This window comes from Rhinolophus ferrumequinum, chromosome 18, assembly GCF_004115265.2.
Source record: "Rhinolophus ferrumequinum isolate MPI-CBG mRhiFer1 chromosome 18, mRhiFer1_v1.p, whole genome shotgun sequence".
In the NCBI taxonomy this organism is placed as follows: domain Eukaryota; kingdom Metazoa; phylum Chordata; class Mammalia; order Chiroptera; family Rhinolophidae; genus Rhinolophus; species Rhinolophus ferrumequinum.
This window is the reverse complement of record NC_046301.1, coordinates 32250715-32272623: the sequence shown is the minus strand read 5'-3', so window position 1 is coordinate 32272623 and position 21909 is coordinate 32250715. Positions and strand designations below refer to the sequence as shown.

The window sequence follows — 21909 nt, the reverse complement described above, 5'->3', positions numbered from 1 at the left end:
GTTTATAATCTAGATATAATAGTTTCCATCAGAACAAAAATGTAATATGACTTTTATAAGAAAACAATATGACCTTTTGATAAACTTTCTTCTTTATAAAAATGGGACAGAAGAGGTAACCATATTCTTGAAAAGTGTTAATTTTTATTGTTTTTGATCAAATTATCTACAGTTACACGATAAATACCACACACTGTACATGAATGAGTTAATGTCTCTGATTAGAGAGTTTGTTAGCTGCAGAATTGGACTAAAGATAATATAAGGAGAAATAACTTGTTAAAATCATGCATAAATATTTAAATATATTTCAGCATAATTTCCTAAAAAAATATGACATCATCTGGACAGGAAGATATATAGACATCAGACTCAGGAAAACATGTTTTAAATATACAGAAAAATAATTAACACCATAAAATAGCAATACTTTTTTTGGTAGTCTTTCAAACATCTTGGGTCACTAATAATAAATCTCTATATATGATGTTAAGATGGTAGTACATTGAAAATATATGGCACATTTTCTTTTCCTTTTGTTTTCCACAGCATATTATATAATGTTCATGGAATGGCAGGCTATTCTCTATTTCCCCCAGTATTATCATCAATCATGTATTAAAATACAAATTTAAGGAATGACCATTACATAATACATAGAGATGAAAGTGCAAAATTACTCAAGCATCTTCAAATCTTACATCCAGAGTCTTTCCTGGCCTTTAATCCACAGCTCCTTACCTATTCATTTACAGTAACAAGCCAGGCTGGATAATGTGTGGTTGCCTGAAGCCACTTTTGCTAAAACTACCCTAAAACAACTTAAATCATTATATTTTTATTATAGTTTTACTATGTAAATGTAAGTTATGTTTAGCTGATGTTTTGTTTATTTTTAATTCACATTACTTTGCAGGGGTTTGTATAATATCTTCATATCCTGAAATGCACAAATACGTAATTTAAAATTATTGCTAAGTTATAGGAAAACATTTAAAGTTAATGTAAATAATTTACATAGAAATTTTTATCAATTACTATTTCTTTAGACACTTTTATATTTCATTATCTTATAATCCTGAAAATATATCCTCATTGTTTAACACTTAAAGTGCATTTATGAATGACTTAAGTAAAAATAAAACTAGTGATAAGGGATTGAAAAGGATATTGATTGAACTAAACATAGGCAGCAGATATGAAAAAAATACATGATGTGCTGTGTTAAGGGAGTGTGTTAAGGGAATTTATGAAGTAAAAGTCATTTCTTGATGAAGATAAACTTTTTATTTTTTTAAAATAATTTTGAGCTATGTCACAATGGAACAGGCTGCCCTCAAAGTAAGAAGCTACCTGTTGCTCTAAGAGTTTTAGGAGAATGTGGATAATTTTGTAGCAGGAATGTAAGCGTGAAGATTCTGTCATTGAACTGAAACACCTCAAAAATTTCTTTTAACTCTAAGGATATAGATAAGGGACAGGTCAGTGAATTTGAAGGAAAAAAAATGATACAATTTTCAGAGTTAAATCGAGTCTTATCAGACCATAGGTTTTTGTATGTTCATGTCAATTGTTCTCACTTGTGGAACTTTGTCAATAATCAGAAGTCCAAAGATACTGAATTCAGTACTTAGAGCAGTTTCAGGTACATAGAAGGTGCTCAACAAATATTTGTTTAATTGATGATTGAATCATGTTGAACACTAGCATGTATATATTTTTTAAAGTGCATAAAGACTTCTGATGGACAGTGTTCAAAACCACTCTTGTAAAAATCATACTCCACCACTTTTGAAATTCTCTTCTTATTTTACTTGTGCGTAAACCATAAAAAATACTGAGAAAACTGTCTATAACACTGCAAAATCATCCAGTATTATTAGTTATTAGTAGTTGTCTTTTGAAGAACTGTTTGACAGTATGTAGTCATTCTCCAAAGACAGCCCAAGTATTTTAGTATTCTATTGTTAATAGTTGGAAAAAAATTTGGTCCATGTAGCTTTGTTCTTGTGCTGTTGAGGCAAAATATGGTTTCGTAACTAAGAGATGGCCAAATCAAGCGATTGCACTGCTCAATTTCCCAGTTATATTGCAAAACATATCACAGAATTATGGACCTTTGTCCAGAAAAGCTAACTTCCTTTGCATTTTCAATTTGAAGGAATTTATCCCATTAACAACATGTAATTATGAGTGTGTATGCGTGAGTGTGTGTGTGTGTGTGTGTGTGTGTGTGTGTGTGTTTAAGAGGGAAAAGGAAAGAGATGAAGGCAGATTAAGATGGAAAGTGTAGAAGAAAAAAACAAGTAAGAAGATCCTAGCTACTAGCTCAGGATTTCTCTATCTTTTGGTTTAATTTCTGGGAGAAGCTTCTCCAGAATATTTTCCCACCCCAATTATTTTTAAATCCTAGAAAGTTATATATTATGCATGGGCTCTAAGTATCTATGTTATGAAAGAATATGCATACCTTTACTTTTTAAGTATTTAGAGTAACAACTGTTTTCCTATGGAAATTCACTTTTTATTATATCAGCAAGTTTTTAAAGAGGAATGGAGGCTGGGATTAAAGTTTAATTTTAAAGTTTATTAAATTAATACAATTCCTAGTGCATGCTGCCTATTTATTCATGAAGAGTTTATATAACAATGAAAATAAACTAGGATTGCTATATTTTACCACTCTGTGGTACATGGACAAGAAAATAAAAATCAATGTATCTGCTGAGAAAGACATCTTTTAGAAAGGAATAAAAGTGCAACTGGTATTATGGGTATTTCATTTGCACTCAATCAAGAAGGAACCTGTGTGTGTGTGTGTGTGTGTGTGTGTGTGTGTGTGTACTGTATTTTCTAAAATATTGTATTAGAAAGCACCAGATTGTCTTATAGCTACAAACTGTAATTCTTATCGTTTTTAGCATCTCTTTAAAATGTCAAAATGATAAGTTGATAAACTTCAAGGTCTAAAATATGTCATAGAAACTAGAGAGAATGTGTGCCTAGTTAAAGGTTATTATGCTGTGATCATTGAGATGGACACGACTATTCCTGCAGTGCTATGAATGGCATTGTGGCCCCAAATTGAGGAGGCAGGAAGGAATTATAAAGGAATTGTGGAGAAGAAGACTTGTCATTTTATTCAACATTTTATTGTTGTCATTGACTGTCATTTTATTCAACATTTCTATTCAACATATAGAATTCTTTTATAGAATTCTAATCTTCAAGGCCATATCTTTCCACTGACCATTATTCAGACAGGTTCCGTAAAAGAAAGTAGTCTTATCAAAATTCTTTGAAACAACTGCACCAGAAAGTCCTTTAATTTTGCTTGAGTAGATCAGACAATTTTGGATACAGCTTTAAGAGATATGAAAATTTGTCGGAAAAAAAAATTGTGCGGTTTTTCTCAACTATATTCTTTTCTGAAATGCACACAAAGCCAGGAACTGACAGTGCAAGTTAAACTTATAGTCAGAGCTGATTGTGCGAAAAGTTTCAAAACCTCTATAATAGCATGTCACTTGGTCCAGAAGCCAAACATAAGCAATAAAATTATCTAGTTCAAAAACTGAATACCCAAAAATTAACAAGAAAGATGTATTTATCATAACTGGGTTTAAATCAAAAGACAAGCTTGCAATTATAAAGATGAAAACAATATTCTCTGAGTCACTAAGATAATTTCTGACTAATCTCCTCCGGAAACTAAGATAATTTAGTTTAAAGGTTATATTTCCATTGATTATATTTCCCTTGAATATGGTAAAATGAAAATGCCTTGTGGGTAGAAACCTTACTTATTCTCTTAATGTGTTTCAGTCAAGTCCATTATTTCATAGTCTTTGCCTTGTCAACATTAATGAACACTGATGAGCTATGAATATGTTCATGCTGTGTACTTGGAATGGCTTGCTTTTCTTACTAGTTCACCATCAACTAGATGAGAAATACAGATGGTATGTGCTGATAAATTTTGAGAGTTTTTGCTATTATCTATGTTGTAAAGTATGTCAAATCTATTTTGGAGTAGGAGATGCGACCTCAAAGGTGGTTAGTGATTGATTGGTGTAAAGACTGTGGCATATTTTCATTCTCAGAATTTCTTTCTTAGAGCGCTCTAAGTCATTAGGGGACACCTGTGAATTTCAATATTGCCAATTTCCTACATTCACTATTGAGAGTACTTTCCACTTTTAATATTGGCCAATCCCACATTCCCTTGAGTCCATTTCATGGCATGTGTACTTTATAGATGAAAGGAAAATTTAGCTGCCAATATAATATTCAGTTCTCCAAAGTGACTAGCAAGTTGAGGTATATCATGTTAAGAATAGAAAAGTGTGGGTTTTTTTTAAATGGAATGAAAGACATTCAGAAAAGGAGACAGCATAGAAGATACCCCCATTTTTCTCTTAAAATCATAAGTACTTAAATGCACAGAGTGCTAAAGTAGTTAACAACTTGTGCTCTTCTGTGATACATGTTGGCTCATTTTTTTCACATTATTTTTTCTAAAATTCCATTATCTTTCATAAGATCCTGGGAATTCATAAACCCAACATATGCATTTTGGGGATATATAAATTTTAAAGCATTTATAATTCAAAATTAAGGTAAAGATATTAGAATATGTCCATAGAATAGAAATTGATTATAAAATAAGGAGTCATAATGATCCCTTAAATATAGCAACTAGGAGTTAGATGGGCCCTCCAGGTGAGTAATTGTCATGGAGAAACATCCAGAAAGGCTGAAGATATTTTAAAGACTGTCTCACTTCTACAATTTCTTTCTGGAATCTATTTTAAGTTATAAAAAAAAAAGTTCTAGGTCTCCACTGTAGTTGAACGCCAATTCTAATGATTGGGAAAGAAAGAGAAGGGTGGTACATATATGCTAACATATAAGGTTTCCTAAAAATTCATATACTATTGAACCCTAGAATTCAATGGCCAAGATAGGTAATTATTTTAGAAAGTGAAATAAACTTCATGTACTATACAAAAATTACAAACTTTCTAATGTGGCTATTTCAAAATATTTCAGAATATCCATATTAGAATTGTGACTTATGTGGAGCTAGTTAGTGTATATGCACACATTTTTATTTTCTCACCATTGACAATTTCCTGGTTGGTTTAATTTGAAATATTAGGGCTTATTGAGGCACATACTACTTCAAGATGCTAATTACAATGTAATTTTCCAGTTTTAAAGGATCTATTTGTGTTCATTAGAGGGGATACATTCTTTAAAACGTTTTAGATTTAGCTATATTTGACGTGTCACTGTTGCCATACCAATGAAGGCTGTCAGAGTGTTTTCTTACCATAGTAAGACAATGATAAGAATACATACAGGAGTAAAGTATAAAACTTTTGGAATAGACAGATTTCTACCATACCAATGCCCCTGCTGACAAGTTGTCTCATGGCTAGTATTTTTACATTCCAAATTTCAGGTTTAAGAAAGATATTTTTAATATTCTCAAATACGAAAACAAGTGATGTCTGTGAACTTTTTGGGGGTCATACTCATAAGTTCGCTCTATTTCCATTTGCTTCTGGCAGAATTCACTCAATTTAAGTAATGACGAAGAACTTTTGAAATAAGATATGTGACGTATAGAAAAATGTATTCAAGTATTTCAGAAAACTGCAGCGCAGTTTTTCATTACTTCAAACCAACCAGTTTATCCTCCGAGAACACAAACAACTATCTCGCTCTTATCTACCTTTAGTACAAGAATACATTTTCATGATTTTGGTTCATACACACCAAATGAAGAAGCATATGTTTAACTTTTGGGTGCACAGACCTCAAAATAAGTAAAGTACTTAGTAATTACTTCTTTCGGTGGTTGCATTTACATTTAATGACAAATATGATGATTGTTTTTCCTAACAGTATTTTAAATTTTTATAAAGGAGGGAAATTTTATCTTTTACTGGCAAAAATTGCTCACTATACATTATTTTTTTAAAAGCTATTTTTAAAAACTACGATTGGATAGACCAAAGTTCAGTAACATTGAGAAATTTTGAGTTTTAAATGGCAGTTCTTGCTTTTAGTTTGAGGTGGATAAACGTCAGAAAAGATTACCATCTGGTTCGAGAACTGGCTTATATTTCCCTCTTAAATCTGAGTCAATCGTTATCTTAGTGTTTAAAGCTTTCTCTGGCAATATTTGGTACATTGAGTTTCCACTTAGCGAATCTGACCAATAATTACACATATCTAAAAAGCATGCTAGGACTTTTTAAAATACAACATTAATGATAAAAAAAATAATGCAAAAAATAGCAAAATTGAAAAAAGAAACAGAGCCTAGTTCAATTTAACCAAGAACTCTATCACATATTTAATTACTCTGCACAAAATGAGTTCATGCCCCATTTTAGTTGAAATAATTCCATGGGGTTACTGATATAGTTTAAGTAAAAATTGTATTTAAAATTATTCACATCTAGTGAATGGTTTATATATTGAAATCACTGATTCAGAAATATAAAAACAATCAATCCTTACTTTATAGAAATGACTTATTTATATAATTTAAAATTAAAATCTTCCCTCCTAACATTTGGAGCTAAGAGTTTGAACTCATATAATTTTGATGGGAAAACTGTTCTTATTAAAAAGTCTTTCATAAGTCCATTTTTATTTCCCTTAACTTATTATCAAAATGTAAATACTATAATCCTGTTGAATTTTAAAGTCTCATTCTAAGTTAAAATATAAAAGTCTTACTGAACTTTGTTCAATTATATCAAAACATTAAACATAGTTATGTACAGACAATTAAGCAGCTATTAAAAATCTAACAAAACAAGGGTGCTGGTTTGAATTTTTCAGTTTGACAATAATTAAAAATACATAGCTGTAACACTTATTTAAACACAATAATGTTGTTTTCAGTATTTCCACCTACATTCATAGACATATATAAAGTTAAGAAAAGTAGATATTTTATATAATATGTTCTCTTAAGCTATTCACTTTAAATTTCCAAAGAGGGAAATTGAGTATTTTAAAACATTAAATTTAGTATAAAATACAAGTTTTTTATTTTAATCTTCTAATTTTAATATGTTTCGTTATTATATAAGTTGGTCCAATAGTATTTGTATATATAGTTCTCTATTAATTGATTTGAGTTTTCCACTGAATTAACTGATTATTTTTCTATTTTGTAACTACAGTATAAGAAAATATTTTAAAGCCTCAAGGTGTTGATCTTTTTTTATCTTCAACATTTCTCCTTTTTCCTTTTATAAAGTTTATTGTGCAAATTTTCTGTTGTAAGATTTAATGTTATTGAATTAAAAATCAAGGAATCCAAAGTAGTTTTCACATGTACTAGTACATGATATTATATAACATACAAACACATTGGCAGTAATACTTCCACTTATATGATTTACTGTGAAAGAGCAGATACTCTAAAATTAATATGAAATAGAATGTCCATTTTACACATATATGTGTATATGTATATATATATATGTCATATCCATTAAAAGAGTTTTAATCTGCCTCATGACTTTGCACAGCAAATCATAATAATACCTTACTCTATGCCGTTTTAATACAATGGTCATCATTGACACTGTATACACACATACACACACAAACACACACGCACACACACCTACGGCAAAGACACTTACTTTTGAATTGACTGTTTGCACTTGATGTCCCCAGAGACTTAATCTTACTGCTGATGAACATCCTCATGTCTAAGAATTTTATAGATAACCCAGTAGAAAATATTAAAAATCAAAAAGGCTAATGGGAAGCAGGCTCTGGAGATGGTATCGATCTTCTTGGCCCTGTCAACAAAGACCTTCCTCATTTCATCAGGGCTTTTCGGCATCACCTGGACAGGATGGTTTGGGCCCTTGGGGGTCACGCCGTCTTTTGCTTGCAGACACGGTCCCATTCCATAGGCTGCAAAGCTGAATCGACTTTCCCTTACCTCATCATCCTGTCATAAGAAAAACATACGAAAACACTTTAGTCATAGAATAGAGCATATGTAGCAGGCATTTCAGAATGATAACTTAAGCTTTATTATGATGAATGTTAACGTTATTCTAATGAACAGATCATTTAAGCCTATAAAGATGAGTTGCTTTTCCCCATTTAAGTGTTATTTATTGCATCAAATAGATATGACCATTAAGAACTATGAAACTTTCAAATGATATGTTTCAATGGAAAAACTAAATATTCTGGCATTTTCTATGTATTTCTAGAATATCTAAATAAACTGAGAAAGAAAAAAAACCTATCGGGATAGGATGTTATATACTAAATTTCTATAACTATGTGTCTAAATGGGTAAATATATGATGTTAAAGTGGAAAATAACAGGATCATTGATTAAATTTTTCTTTTTCATGGAGGCAAGTTTTTTAATGCTAATTTCCTACAACTTTACATTACTTTGTTGGAAAATACAGTCTAGCTCAACAACACTGCTTGATTTTTGTTATTCTCACTTAATGTTACATTTATGTTTTACACTAACCTATTTGGAAGATTTTAAGATAGCGATATATTCTGGTTTATATGCAATTTCTTTTCAAGTGCAATGGTTTAGTTGAAATTATGAGTAAAATTTGGCAAAACTATATTTCATGTTAAAGAAAATTGTAAATTATTATATTCTAAAAAGTATTGTTATTTTTCCCTTAAATGTTGCAAATGGAAGAGAATTCTCTATGTATGCACTTGAAAAGAAAACAAAAATTTAAAGTAAAATTAATTAATAAAAACATGATAAATAAAAAGTGTTCATGTTAGGAAAATAAGGTATTTAATAATTTATGATAAAATTCATTAGTGAATAATTTAACAAATTTATTTAGAATGTAACAGTAGATGGCTGCCAATTAATTAGATTTGTTTTGCTATAAAATTGAAAGTTTAAAAGATGACATTTTACTAATTTGTTATAGCTCTCCTCTTATGAAAATAATTTTTGATGGTAATATAAGAAGTAAAAGTAATTAAGGGCTCAACTCTTGAAAAATTATTTTGAGTTTGTGAAAGTAGAAGCTTAATGAACTGTATATTACAAAATATAAAATTAAAAAATGGAAATTAAAAGTGTATTCTAAAAATGACAAGATCATCAAAGTTGATGTGTTAATGTATAAAATAGGTTTCTGGTGAATTACGAAGTAAGGCAATTCCACTTGAAAACAAAAATATATAATTATTGGAAAATATCTCAAATGTAAGATGTATAAGTAACTGAATTTTGAGGAAACAAGTATGACATGAAAGCTGATGATCCAAATTACATGTAACTACTCTTGTAATCGTGCAAAAAATTGGAAATTGATTTGCCAATAGTCTTTAATAAGAATGTATATTTATACTGGCAATTTCTTTAGCTTCGATGGAAATGTTAAGGCTAAATTATTGTTTGCTTTGAATTTTCTATATCTTGAAAAAAGAGTGAATATACTAAGAATTAAACTGTTCTGAAATAGTATCCTTATAATTTAGTAAATTCTGCTGGTGGTGTATTTCAGAAGGAAAACTTAGATCACTTGCGTAATTTGTACAATTTTTGTGTGCAAACTAGCTAGATGCTGAACTATAAACTAGCCTTTTAAACCACTTCAACCCATGTGTTTTAAAAAATCCATCTCAAAATTGGACGAAACATAATTTCTCAATGAGCATTTATAATGAGGTATTGACATACTAGTTGAACCAAGCTGCTGTGTTTAGTAAAGCAGTATCCATTGACTATCTTTCTTTTTGCAGTTTTATTGAGAAATAATTGATATATATCACTGTATAAGTTTAAGCTATGCAACAAGATGGTTTGACTTACATATATTGTAAAATGATTATGGTAGCTTTAGTTAACATCCATCATCTCTTATAGATAAAATAATAAGAAAAAAATGTTTTCCTTATGATGAGAACTCTTAGGATCTACTCTCTTAACCACTTTCCTAAATACCACACAGCAGTATTAACTAGTCATCATATTGTATGTCACATGTCTAGTACTTATTTATCTTATAACTGGAAGTTTGTACCTTTTAATCACCTTCCTCCCTTGATTACCTTTCTAACCATCTATTCTAGAGAACTTACTGTTTTTAAACCTTTAGAGAGCCCCCGACCTCAAAACACAGACAATCATTTTAAGATTTAACATATTTAGTAAACCGTATTTTTCTCAACTATCTTTCCACATAACTGACTGTGAGTAAAGGGTTAATATTAGGCCTGGGCTGTTTCAGGACTGCTGAGAATGACTTCTGATTTCTTCCAGCATCACTTCCTTGAAAACACCAGAGTTAAGCTAAATGTGGAATGTAGAGTTTGCTTCAATTACTGTGAAGGAGAGCACCTGCACTGGGGGAAGCCGGGCAGTGGCCTGAAGGTCTTTGGCCTACGTGACCAGATGGTATACAAGTCTGGTGGAAAATAAGGGCTGTGGCTTCTGTGTGTCAAGGTGATCACCTATGCCTTGACGTTTGTCTGTGGCGGCTGTATGTACATGTCTGAGTAGTTGAGGGGCAAAAGAAGGTGTGCTCTTGAGTAACTGCCAGGCCTCCCGATGAACGGAAGATGCTGTGTTTGAGGTGACGCCTGTCTCACATGCTGCTATAGGACTGAACAAGCGTTACATTAAGTTAAAACTTGCTGTGCCTGAAGGGTCTGGTTGACAATTTGAACCCAAAATCTCAACGGTGGTGACAGAAGCTGACCTGGCTTTCAGATCATTTCAGACTAAAGATGACCAAAATTTCTGGGAGGGGATTCTGGTGAGAACATGACACGGACCTACCCTGGGTTTGTGGTAGCAAAACTCTGGGGATAAATCTTCCTATCGGAATAAGAATGATGCACACATTCCTTGTTAAATTGGCAGATGGGTCATCTGATGGGTGATCAATAAGATAAAACCAAGGGGAAAGTGGCTCAAGATACAATTAATTCCTTGTCTCCTATTAATTATCTGTGAAGCTGAATCCACTTGGGGAAAGAGAAAAAAGAGCAAGTAAAGCAAGCACTGTGCTGATGATGAAAGCAAAAGTCCAGTTGGGGCTTAAAAAGACATTGCACTTAATCTTGATGTCACGTCTCTGTAACTCCAGGTAAATGTCACTGAAGGCTAGTAACTATCTTGCAGCTCTATCCAATAGAAATATAATTTGAGCCACAAATGAAAGCCATGTGTGTAATTTTTAATTTAAATTTTCTATTAGCTATAGCTTAACAAGTTAAAAGAAACGGGCACAATTAATTTTAGTAACATATTTTTCTTTAACTCAATATGTCCTATCATTTAAACTTTTACTGAAAGTAAAAGTTAAAGAGATGTTTTACATTCTTTATTTCCTACTAAGTCCTTGAAGTCAGTGCACATTTTAACGCACCTCAATTCAGACTCCATATTTCTAGGGCTCAATAGCCACATGTGGCTTGCGGCTACCATACTGAAGAAAGCAGTTACAACATAAAGGAGCTTGGTCTTTCTCCATGCCTTCCAGGATCTTTAGGTTAATTGACCTAGGAACGGATCTTTTTTTTTTTTTTTTTTTTTTTTTTTTGCATGCCGTAGCATGAAAACCAATGTTCAGTGTGAATACTAACTCCTAACTTGCTGCAATGTTACCTTTCAGGAGTTACTGGCAGGCATATAATCAATCACCCTTTTGGAGTGGGTGAATCCCAGAGTGGTGTGACTCTATGTTGAGAAGAGGGAGCTGCCTCGTTCTCTCACTTCTGTGACATGAAACAGCCCTTTAGAAGAAGTAGCTATGTTAAGGGGAGCAGCAAACCTAGGCTGGCCATCTGATAATGAGGTTCATTTTTATGAACCTCCCCAAACAATATCCTCTGACCTAAGCTCTGTGATTAGGACAGTCCCTCAGGCATGGGTTCCCATGTGGCTCTCCTTTTGGGAAGGCAGGAGGATATATATATAATTCATGGGTACATTTGCTTTTGCAGCTGCCATGCTGGGTTTTCCAGATGGAAAAATATATATATATGGGCTATTCAGAAGAAAGGTCATGGCCAGAGGCGAATTTATTAGCTCTCTTTAGGTGGTTTTTGAGACACAGAAGAAAATTGACAGGATTCCTCTTACAGATTTCCTGGCACATTATCACCAGCTGGGAGGAAGGAAATCTGTTCCAGTTCCGGCAGCTGCTTCCCTTAAGGACCCCTGTTAAGTCTGCTGCTTTCATCTCAGAAGTTAAATCCAATGATGCCAATGGGGAATGGAAACAAAAGGCACTGGTATGGGTTGCTGAATTTACTCCACCCGTGAAGGCAGTTGAAACAAAGAACATTGACTTGAAAGCCAGGATCTCTTTGCCCAATTCTGAACGGGGTTCCAAGGCCATGCTATGGTTCAAGTTGAATGGCCGGGGGTGTGAACACAGCTTTTTGGGATCACTGGACGCCAGCATACCATGTATGATAGTACTGCTGGGGAATGAGAAGACAATAAAGAGAAGCTGGTGGGGCAGAGAAGGAGGCATGGCACGCTTGGTAGCAGGTATCACGGTCATAGTAAAAACCGCAGAAAGGAAAATAAGGGACTAGGAAATCTCCAGTAGGTGGCATCAGCCTTGGCTAAATGCACAATCAATCAGAAAGAATGTGACACATGAGTGAATGATCTTGCCATTTCTGGCTTGAGCCTAATCTTGGGCAGTTGTTCCTTAGCCCAGTTGTAATCAGATGTACTAAAACGAGAGCCTTTAGAGTTGCCTAAACTTTCCTCCGTGGGTACACGATTAAATGGTACAAAAGTCCAGGCAGATAAAGGAAACTCTCAGTTCTGATTAAGTGAACAGTGGCAGCAGAGGTGCTAGTCTCTCATTAATTTTCTCTAGAACAGTCCTGTCTGGCCATTGATGAAACTAAATGGGTGCTGCAGGGTGACAGCTGACTACTTGGGTTTACTGAAGAAGTCCTCCAACAGCCTCTACCACAAAAGACATGGTGAAAACTCTTCAGGAGTTTCAGAAGGACAAAGGAGGCCAGTATGCTTTGACAGACTTGGCTAAGGCTTTCCTTTTAGTCCCAATTTAAAAACAATCAAACACAGTGTACTTGGTTGTGGAGTAGACACCACTATAACCTTAACTGTTATCCCTTAGAGAAACCTGAATTCTCTAGCATATTGCCACAACCCGGAAACAGTTTGATCCAGATCATTGTCAAAAGTAAGTTGGTTAATGATAAGTGATAGTTTCCCTCTCTGAGGAGAAAGTCAAGGGAGGGTTTGGGAACTGCAGTGGCCCGTGTGACTAGGTCAAAGTGATTAACCTAGAAAAAATTCTGTGCCCAGTCACATCAATCCAGTTTTTGGAAATAATCTGGGCAAACTACCAGAGACAATTCACAAATAATAACGGGCAAACTGCTGTCTCTTCTGGATCCCACTATGGGAAAAACATAGTGCTTGTAAAACTATTTTGAAATCTGGCAGAGACATTTTGGATTTTTGTTGGCCACATTACGTAAAGTGACTAGAAGACAGACTGACTTTGAAAGGGGAACAAGGGCAAACGGTGAGAGATCTGAGGCAGACAATAGCCCAAGCTGCCTCTCCGAGGCCTTGAAATTCATATACTGCAAAGGTATTGGCTACTGAAACTCATGTAGACTGGAGTTTCTGGAAAAGCTCAATAGTGACTCCCTAAAGTACCTGCTAGGATTCTTGACTAGAAAACTCTCGGATGCTGTGAGCAGGTATAATCTATTTGAATGATGCTACGGGCATTCTCTTGTGCTCTGGTAGAAACAGTCCCCCAAGCTGAAGCAACCTGAAGGGTATCAGACTATATTTAGGCCCAAGATATCTACCTACCATATCATAGGTTTTGTCAAGAAGGCATTCCAACTTTAGTTCCCTGAGAAAATTAAAATGGTATATTCAAGAACAAGCTAAGGGGAATACCTTGGGCAAAATACATCATATTCATGAAAAGGTAGCCTATCTGACAATGGACCAGTGAATGGAATCTCCTGTTGAGGTACAAGAGTGGTCTGAACATCATTATTATCTTTCCACTGAAACAAAAACAGGCCACCTTGTTCACCTGGAAAGTCCCATATGGAAGGTCAGGACTCAAACCAAACCTGCGTTGGAACAAGTGACTGTAATTGAAGAAAGCAAGTTGACACAATGGACTGACTTGTGTCCACAATGGAGAACAGTGTATGTGGCAGTATCAAAATAGTTGATCCTTGCTCACAGAGCAATATTTGGACATTCAAAGACTCCTGGGCCTGAGCCAGTGACCTTGCCTTATGGTCAGGCAAATGGGCACTTGTTAAATGGACAATTAAAAACATCCCAGGGTAGGAGATACAATTCCTTATAGAAATACCAGGGTGGAATTAAATTAGGTCATGTAATGCCTGCCCACCAAGTTGCTGGCTCAGAAGGGGACTAGCGTGCCAAAGCAGATGTCTGGGACTGGCCATGGATGTAGCCATGGTGATGTCCAGGACATGCAGTAATGGACAGAACTTTAGCATATTCGTCTGTTGCCTGATGAAGCCATTGATGTGGTAAGAGCTTGTCTTGAATATTAACAAGAGGAAAAAATGCTTGAAAATCGCCTTTGGGTTGAATCTCCCAATGACAAGCACTCACACATAGCTAGCAGATGGGTTACACGGTCTTTGCCCATGGTTCCTGGAGGACGTAATGGATTTTGGCAGAAATAGACAGCTAGTCCATCGTGGGCTTTGTTTACATTGTAACAAAAGCCACAGCTTAAAATACCATTAATGGCTTGGAACAAGGCATTTTTACATCAGTTTGGGCCCCTGGAATAGATCTCATTGGACAAAGGAACTCATTTAAACATAGCCGGTGTACAAAATGGCCCAAGAGTACAACATAGGAAGAGCATATCATATCAAACTGGAATGAGCAATTAAACATTTATTGCAAAAGACAGGATGACTAGGAAATGAGAATTGGCTGACTCCTGGGATGAGTGTACATGAGTGGGTGGTTCTGAGTGACAGCCTGTAGGAATGCCATCGACAGGTTTTTGGTTTCTGGGGGTGACCGTGTGGAGGCTGGGAACCATGCTATGATACAACTCTGTCCTTCCCACTTCGTGTTACCTGTGACACAATGGTTCTGGGACTACGATTACATTTGCATTTTCTAGCTTTAGGGATCATTACTGCTCATGATACTACATCTATTTCTTTAAACTAGGACGCAGTTCCTGCCCTGTGCAAGTGAGGGAACAACAAGCCCTGTGGGCTTGATAGCTACTAGGCCACGCAATTAAATGAAGATACTTTATCTGCTGTCTCTCTTGCCTTTTATCCTTCTAAAAAGTTAAGTACAGAGGATGCTAAAAAAAATGTATATACATTTTAAGAAAGGAAAAACCTATTAAAATTGTAATAATATATACCGATAACAAAAGATGAATACAAGTCACGTTTGACTTCTGCAATTACAAGAGGTGCTCAAAGTGGTTACCATCAGCGTCCAGACACTTCTGATTACTGCGAACTACTGCTTGAGCAATGTTGACCAAAGTGTCCACTTGGATTTTTTTGGCACCCCCGATATATAACATATGAGATTAAAGTTTATTTCAGTCTTGGAAGTATGATTGTCTCCCGAAACTTGTAATCAGAGCTAGGGTGCTGTACTGAACAAAACTAGTTCACATTTGGATATTGGTGTTAATAGAAAAATGACACATTTGAACAATTTAAACTTAACTATCTTTCTATAGCATTGGTCCATCATAGAAGCTGGCAACAATTTGTAAAATTACTATCATTCTATGTGCACGCACTAATGGTAGTCTAGGTGAGGACAATGTTTGTTGCACTGTGGTCCATTTAACACCTGTCTTGGGATCACTGGGAGAGATTGCTGAGACCCAATTTTCTACATCTCAACTGCAAAGGTTCCTACTCCTTAGCATTTAGGCTGTGCTCGTAATCTGAATGTCCAACGAGGTCTGTTGGCGATTATAATACACAGTGAAATTGTAGAAACAAATGTTTCCGAGAGGCACAATGCAGCTATTCTAGTCAGCTTGAATTTATCATGATGTAACATTTTTTTTGAATTCCTCTAACACTTTTAAATTTACATTTTAAATGGAAGTTTATGAAAACACACCCTGTAATGACTTCTGGTTAGTATCGATCTATTATTTTTTAATGATTCCTGTTTTTAAGTAAGGTTGTTTCTAAGTATGGCTATCTATACAACTTGTATCTTTATCCTTTTTAACATTTACTACAGAACATAGGCATATGTTAGAAAACAGACTTTGGAAAATGATGTTATATCACGTGATTTAATGCATTATTGTTTTCAAAAGCATCTGAAATATGGTTTCACTTACAAATTCATCACCAATGGCTTTCCTCTTAATTGTAGAGTTGAAGAAACAGAAACTTTTAATTTCAATAAAAACACTCATTAAAATGTTTTGTTCAAATATTTATTTCCTGGCAATGGCAATAGAAAACAAGGTGTTGAGGAATACTTATGTTCTCAAAAATGGAAATAAATTGGGTATCTGCATTATAAAAAATATGTGTGTGGGATAGAAAATAGTTTTCAAACATTTTATGTAGTCATAAATATATTAGGTGGTCCAAATTTAAAATATGAGTCCAGATTGACATCCAAATTGCAAATGTTTTATTATAGTCAAGGAATTCAATGGCTTCATCATTTATTGCCAGGAGTCTGGATAGTCTTAATTACTTAACTCTGATTCTCAGTTTCTAGTTCTAGGGAAGATGATAGCACTATCCAGCAGGGATTTTTTTTGTTGTTTTGTTTTTTTTGGGGGGTTGAGATAAAATTTATAAAACTGATAAGGTACTCAAATTGCTGCTATTATGTTATTAATATATTATTTGTTATAACTGTATTATGATGGAAATTGCGTAACACAGGATATGAAAAAACTATGAACACTAACTTGAACCATTGTACTGTTAGATATTTTAAATCCACAGAAACTAAACTAGCACTAAAGTGCTACGTAAAATAGACCTACCCAGTTGCTTACTCCGCAGGTAGCCTTGTACTTGGGTCTCACTGAAAATTAGCCAACAGCGTAAAACTAAAAACAGCACTTTGACCCTCTCAGCCTCACTTTAATATTATCACAATAGATGGGATTTGCTATATGACTGTTAGGATTCTGAGCAAATCTAATTTCTGCAATCAAGGAGTCTTTAGTGTTGTCACTATGTTCCATGAAACAGTACAAATATTTTAGGTGTGTCCATAAGATGAGGTACGTGGAGTCATCTCACTTCTTCAGAAACAGGGTCTCAGCTCTATTAGACAAGACTCTAGTTTGTACCGAGGCAGTTAGAGGATAAGAGAGAACAAGGACCTCTGGACCTCAAAAAGATCATGTGACTTTTTTTTTTTTAATGACTGGTCTATTGAGATCTTTTTGAAAGCCTGCACTTAAAATAATAATTTTAAACGTGGTTGAAGCTTTTCTTGTAGCTCATCATTAATATTAGATTACTATATTAACAAGTGTATTAAATTATTTTGTGACTAAACTAATTTCTCTGCTTTGTAACTCAGTGATAAACTTATCCAGTATTTACATGTCTTCAATGTGCAGTGATATTCTTTATTCCAATTAGCACTCAAATATTTCTTTGAGATAATTTTCTAGAGATATTTTCAGCTTGAGTTTCCAATGAACTGAAAGCCAATAAATCAAGGTGTTTAGACAAACATCTAAAACTTGACACTATGTGTTAGCCAATATTTCACGCTCATAAAATTAAGGCACTTTACAACTCAAATTTAGGTATTAATTAAAATCAAATAGAATAAACTAAAAATGAGTTAAAGACATAGCTGATTAAAATGGTAAAATTGAAGAAATAGAGTTTAATTTTCCCACAAGTAAATCCTCCTTAACCTACTTCAATGAAGTTAGAAGGGTAGGCAATGGAGAATGTAAAAAGTCATTTATTTAATGTACAATTCTTTCTACAGGAGGATCTCTTTTCACTAAATTTGGAAATGAGAGGAATGTTTTAGTAAGCATCAATACTGTACTGTGAAACATTCTAAGTGCTTTTCATTTTATCCAGTAAATTATACCAAAGACTAACTCATGTAATATGCATATTATAACTAGTAGTATTAAAGATAGATTGAAAATCTAAGTGTAGATATAGTCATTCAGTTGAATTGCTTAATAAATCTTTATCATCAAACATATATACATATGAGATAAGAATTTCTTATCCTCTTCTTAGTCATCAAAAATGACCAAAAAACAAATTCTTATTTGGGTTTGGAAGCGGTGAAAGCATGAAGATTATCAGCAAGTAGTAACAAAACATTGAGTGTCTAAAAGAGAGTTAATGATTATATGAATTGCTGTGAGATACAGCAGCATTAAATATGTCATTTTTATCCAAATGTTTCTTCCCTGGTAGGTACCTTCGGGGTGTTTTTCATACAATCAAGTTGTTAACTAAATTACCCCAAAGGGCTTTTTGTTTAAATAATTTTCTGTAACTTTTAATTGCCAAATAGGAAAGTGACAGATGGAGGAAATGTGAATTGCTATTTATTTCCAGTTACATGATTTTATAGTGTGTGAGTATTAAAAAAAAATTACTGGTAACATAATGGCTTATTTTTTGTTGGGAGAAATCACCCTCACTTAGAAAAGTCTAAAGTAAGATGAAATACATGCATGATTTAAAAATTGTTTTTCTAAAATAAATATTCACCTAAAATAAAATATTTAGTTTAATACATCTATATACATTTCTATATCATTTAAAATGGAAGGCTTAAAAGAATGTGATTATAGATGAGGTTAAAAATACTTTAGAGTTTCAAATCAGTTGTCATAAAATTCTTTAAAATCTAGCTCCCAGGAGAATTTTGCTTTTATTATAGATGATATATGAATTTGTTATGAATTAGCCAAGTTTCTACTTGGCATATTGAATTTAGATTCAGAAATGGTTTGAAGATTACTGAATGGTACAATGTAAGCTTAAAAAATGAATGTTTTGGGGCCGGCCTGGTGGCTCAGGAGGTTAGAGCACCGAGCTCCTAAACAACAGCTCTCCCTGTAGTTGGGTTGCTGTGAGCAGCTGGAGGTTGGCGTAAGAGGCCAGCAGCCGGCGAGAGCTGCCTTGAGCAACTGTGAGTGTCCTACACAACTAAACTGAGAAACAAAGGCTTGAACCAGAGTGGGGCAGGGGCAGGCGGAAGAAGGGGGAGAAATTAATGTTTTTGATGAAATACTATGAAAATATAATACATATATTTTAGGGGATTGATGAGAAAGCAATGAAATACTTTTTAAAATATCTATATGTCCCTTTCTAGCATATGCTAGATTCTTTCAGTGACAACTCATAATTATCCAGTGATATAAATAATATAATAGACAACATGTAAAAAACTACTGTAAATCTATTTTAGTTAACTTTGAGATGGAAGTCACTGTAATACCTATGAAATCAGATTAAGTGGATATGTAACTTTATTGAATATTATTTTCTAAACAGATATTTTAGAGACAATATAGCCTAAAAAATAGCTGTGTCTAACTTAAACTCTAAATATCTGTTTTCAAGAAATAATTAAATTCTTACAACTCTTGTTTTACTTGAGAGAATGAAATTTCTAATCCCTGTGTATCAGTCATTGAGAATTAATTTCGTTTGAAATTATTTGGACACTATTTGTCTTTCTTCAAAGAAATTTGTAGGAAATAATAGAGCTATTGAAAGAATATTTTATACTCTAGAATATAGCCTAAACTGACCTAGAATGAAAACTTTGTTAAACAATTTAATGTATATGGGTGCCATAATGTTTTCAAGTATGGAGCCTCATCCCTTCAACCAAAATAGTGTACATGTATATTTGTATTAGTCTTAAGACTATAGAGCTGACAAAATGCGCAGGGCAGAAAAAACAATTATTTGTTATTCTTAGAAGTTACCTTGAGTTATTTTTGAAATAAGACCGCATGTAAATACACAAGTAAATAAAATAATAAGTTTTTGTACAGATAGTCAAAATGCAGTCAATGATATATTTATTTTAAAAAAAGAGAACTATTGTACCAAACAAAACAAACTTGGAAATTATTTTTTAAATCTAGAACTAATGGTCCAAGCTTGTTTCATTTGTGTACACAAATGATAATTAATATACAATAATAAGTAGAAAGATAGAAGCACTAGAATACTGTGTGAATGTGTTTTCTCTCAGCAAACCATTGCATCATTATGTTGTATTGCAATGCAGAAGTTCCATGAAATGTACTGAAGCAATCCCATATCATACATATCTTTCAACAAGTCACATATGTTCAGAATATTTTGGCATGTCTTTATAACCCTCCAGGACTAACATAATGGTATCATACATGGAAAGAGCAACTTCTAACCAAAATACTTTCATGTCATGCATACACCCACTCATACGCAGCACTGGGGATAAGCGGCTATGACCAGGCACTGTGGATAATGTGCACACGGCAGGCTACGACAGTGTGGGGTGGGGAAATTTGCACACAAGAGCAAACTTTTATTCTTTCACAATAGACAAAAAGTTCACTTGTACCTTCATAGAGGAAAGAGGTATAAAAGATTGTCTGCAACGCCAATGCTGAACCACGTTAAAACTTCCCTAGGAATAATATTTACATCACTGTAAGTTGTCCTGTTGTGTCAAACTTTCTATGAAGCTATTTTACTTTGCCTATTCTTCCAAATTGGAGTTCCAAGAAAAACTCATGTAAACCAGTACTAATGAAAAGAAAGGACATTGGGTTGGCATTTAGACTCATTTTGATTATGTTGATTTAAAGATTTAAATTGATCAGATTGTTTCCAAGCAAAACACATAACTTTTTTAAATGATGAATTCAATCAGCCCAGAGAGCTATTTGGTTGAGGAAAATAGTCTTTAAAAAGTTAAAGATCAACCCCAAATTTACATGATGATTAGAATATTATAAAAATTAATGGAACGTATGTAATTTTTAATGAATGTATTTGCAAATCATATTGCTTCTTTTTTAAAAAATAAGTCATTAGTGACTGTTACTGAGGTAAACCCGATTTTTCATCAGAGTTCTTTTTGCATTGTTTTGTAAAGCAATGTTTAATTAAATACATATCTTTTGTACTGAAACTCGTATAAGCATTAACTGTTTAGTTACTGGAAATTTAAATATACAGCTCTCCCAAAGAAACTACTATATATGATTATGCAAATTCAATGCAATTGAAATTTTTTAAAAAAATTACAGTTAATCAAATAAAGGTAATTGTATCATGTAAAAAATTTTTTTCAGGGATAAAAAATGAAAGAGAAGTAGCTAACTATGTTGGGAACAAATACACAATTTTATTAGAAAAGAAAAATAGCTGAGTGATTATATATTATAGTAAAAGAAAACAATAAATACTTTAAAATAATACTGGGTCTAGATATCTACTATGAAATTGTGGTTACTTTAATATTCATCTAACATTATGTCTATTCTTAAGTGAGGTGTGCAGTAGAATCACTTGAGGAGGTGTTTTTAAATACACTTATCTCCAGAAATTTTAGTGTAGTAGACTGGACTGTTTGTATATGATTTCCCAGACTAAATTCTTGGCTTTGGTGTGTTTAAATTCAGTCACTAAATTTGGACATGTGTCCTTGTGATCTCTTTCTAATCAACCATTTCAAAGGCTGCTACTATCGAAACCAAAATTAGTCATTTACTACAAAGAATTTCAATATACCTTAACATTCAGAACAAATTCTAAAGATACCTAGGCTGGACAAAGCTTTTTATTTTTGCTTTATTTTTAGTTTTCTATTTTCCGGCAAGA

General features: G+C 33.4%; 1 protein-coding gene across 2 annotated transcripts in view; it reads right to left on the bottom strand.

Annotated features, from left to right (window-relative positions):
- Nucleotides 1–7105: 7105 nt before the first annotated feature.
- Nucleotides 7106–21909, bottom strand: part of GLRA3 (glycine receptor alpha 3) — a 141412-nt gene continuing 126608 nt past the window's right edge. For both annotated transcript variants that reach the window (XM_033134602.1, XM_033134603.1), the window contains one exon: nucleotides 7106–7993. In XM_033134602.1, the coding sequence (XP_032990493.1) occupies nucleotides 7721–7993 (273 nt within the window). In that variant the 3' untranslated portion in view covers nucleotides 7106–7720. The remainder of the gene's footprint in view (nucleotides 7994–21909) is intronic.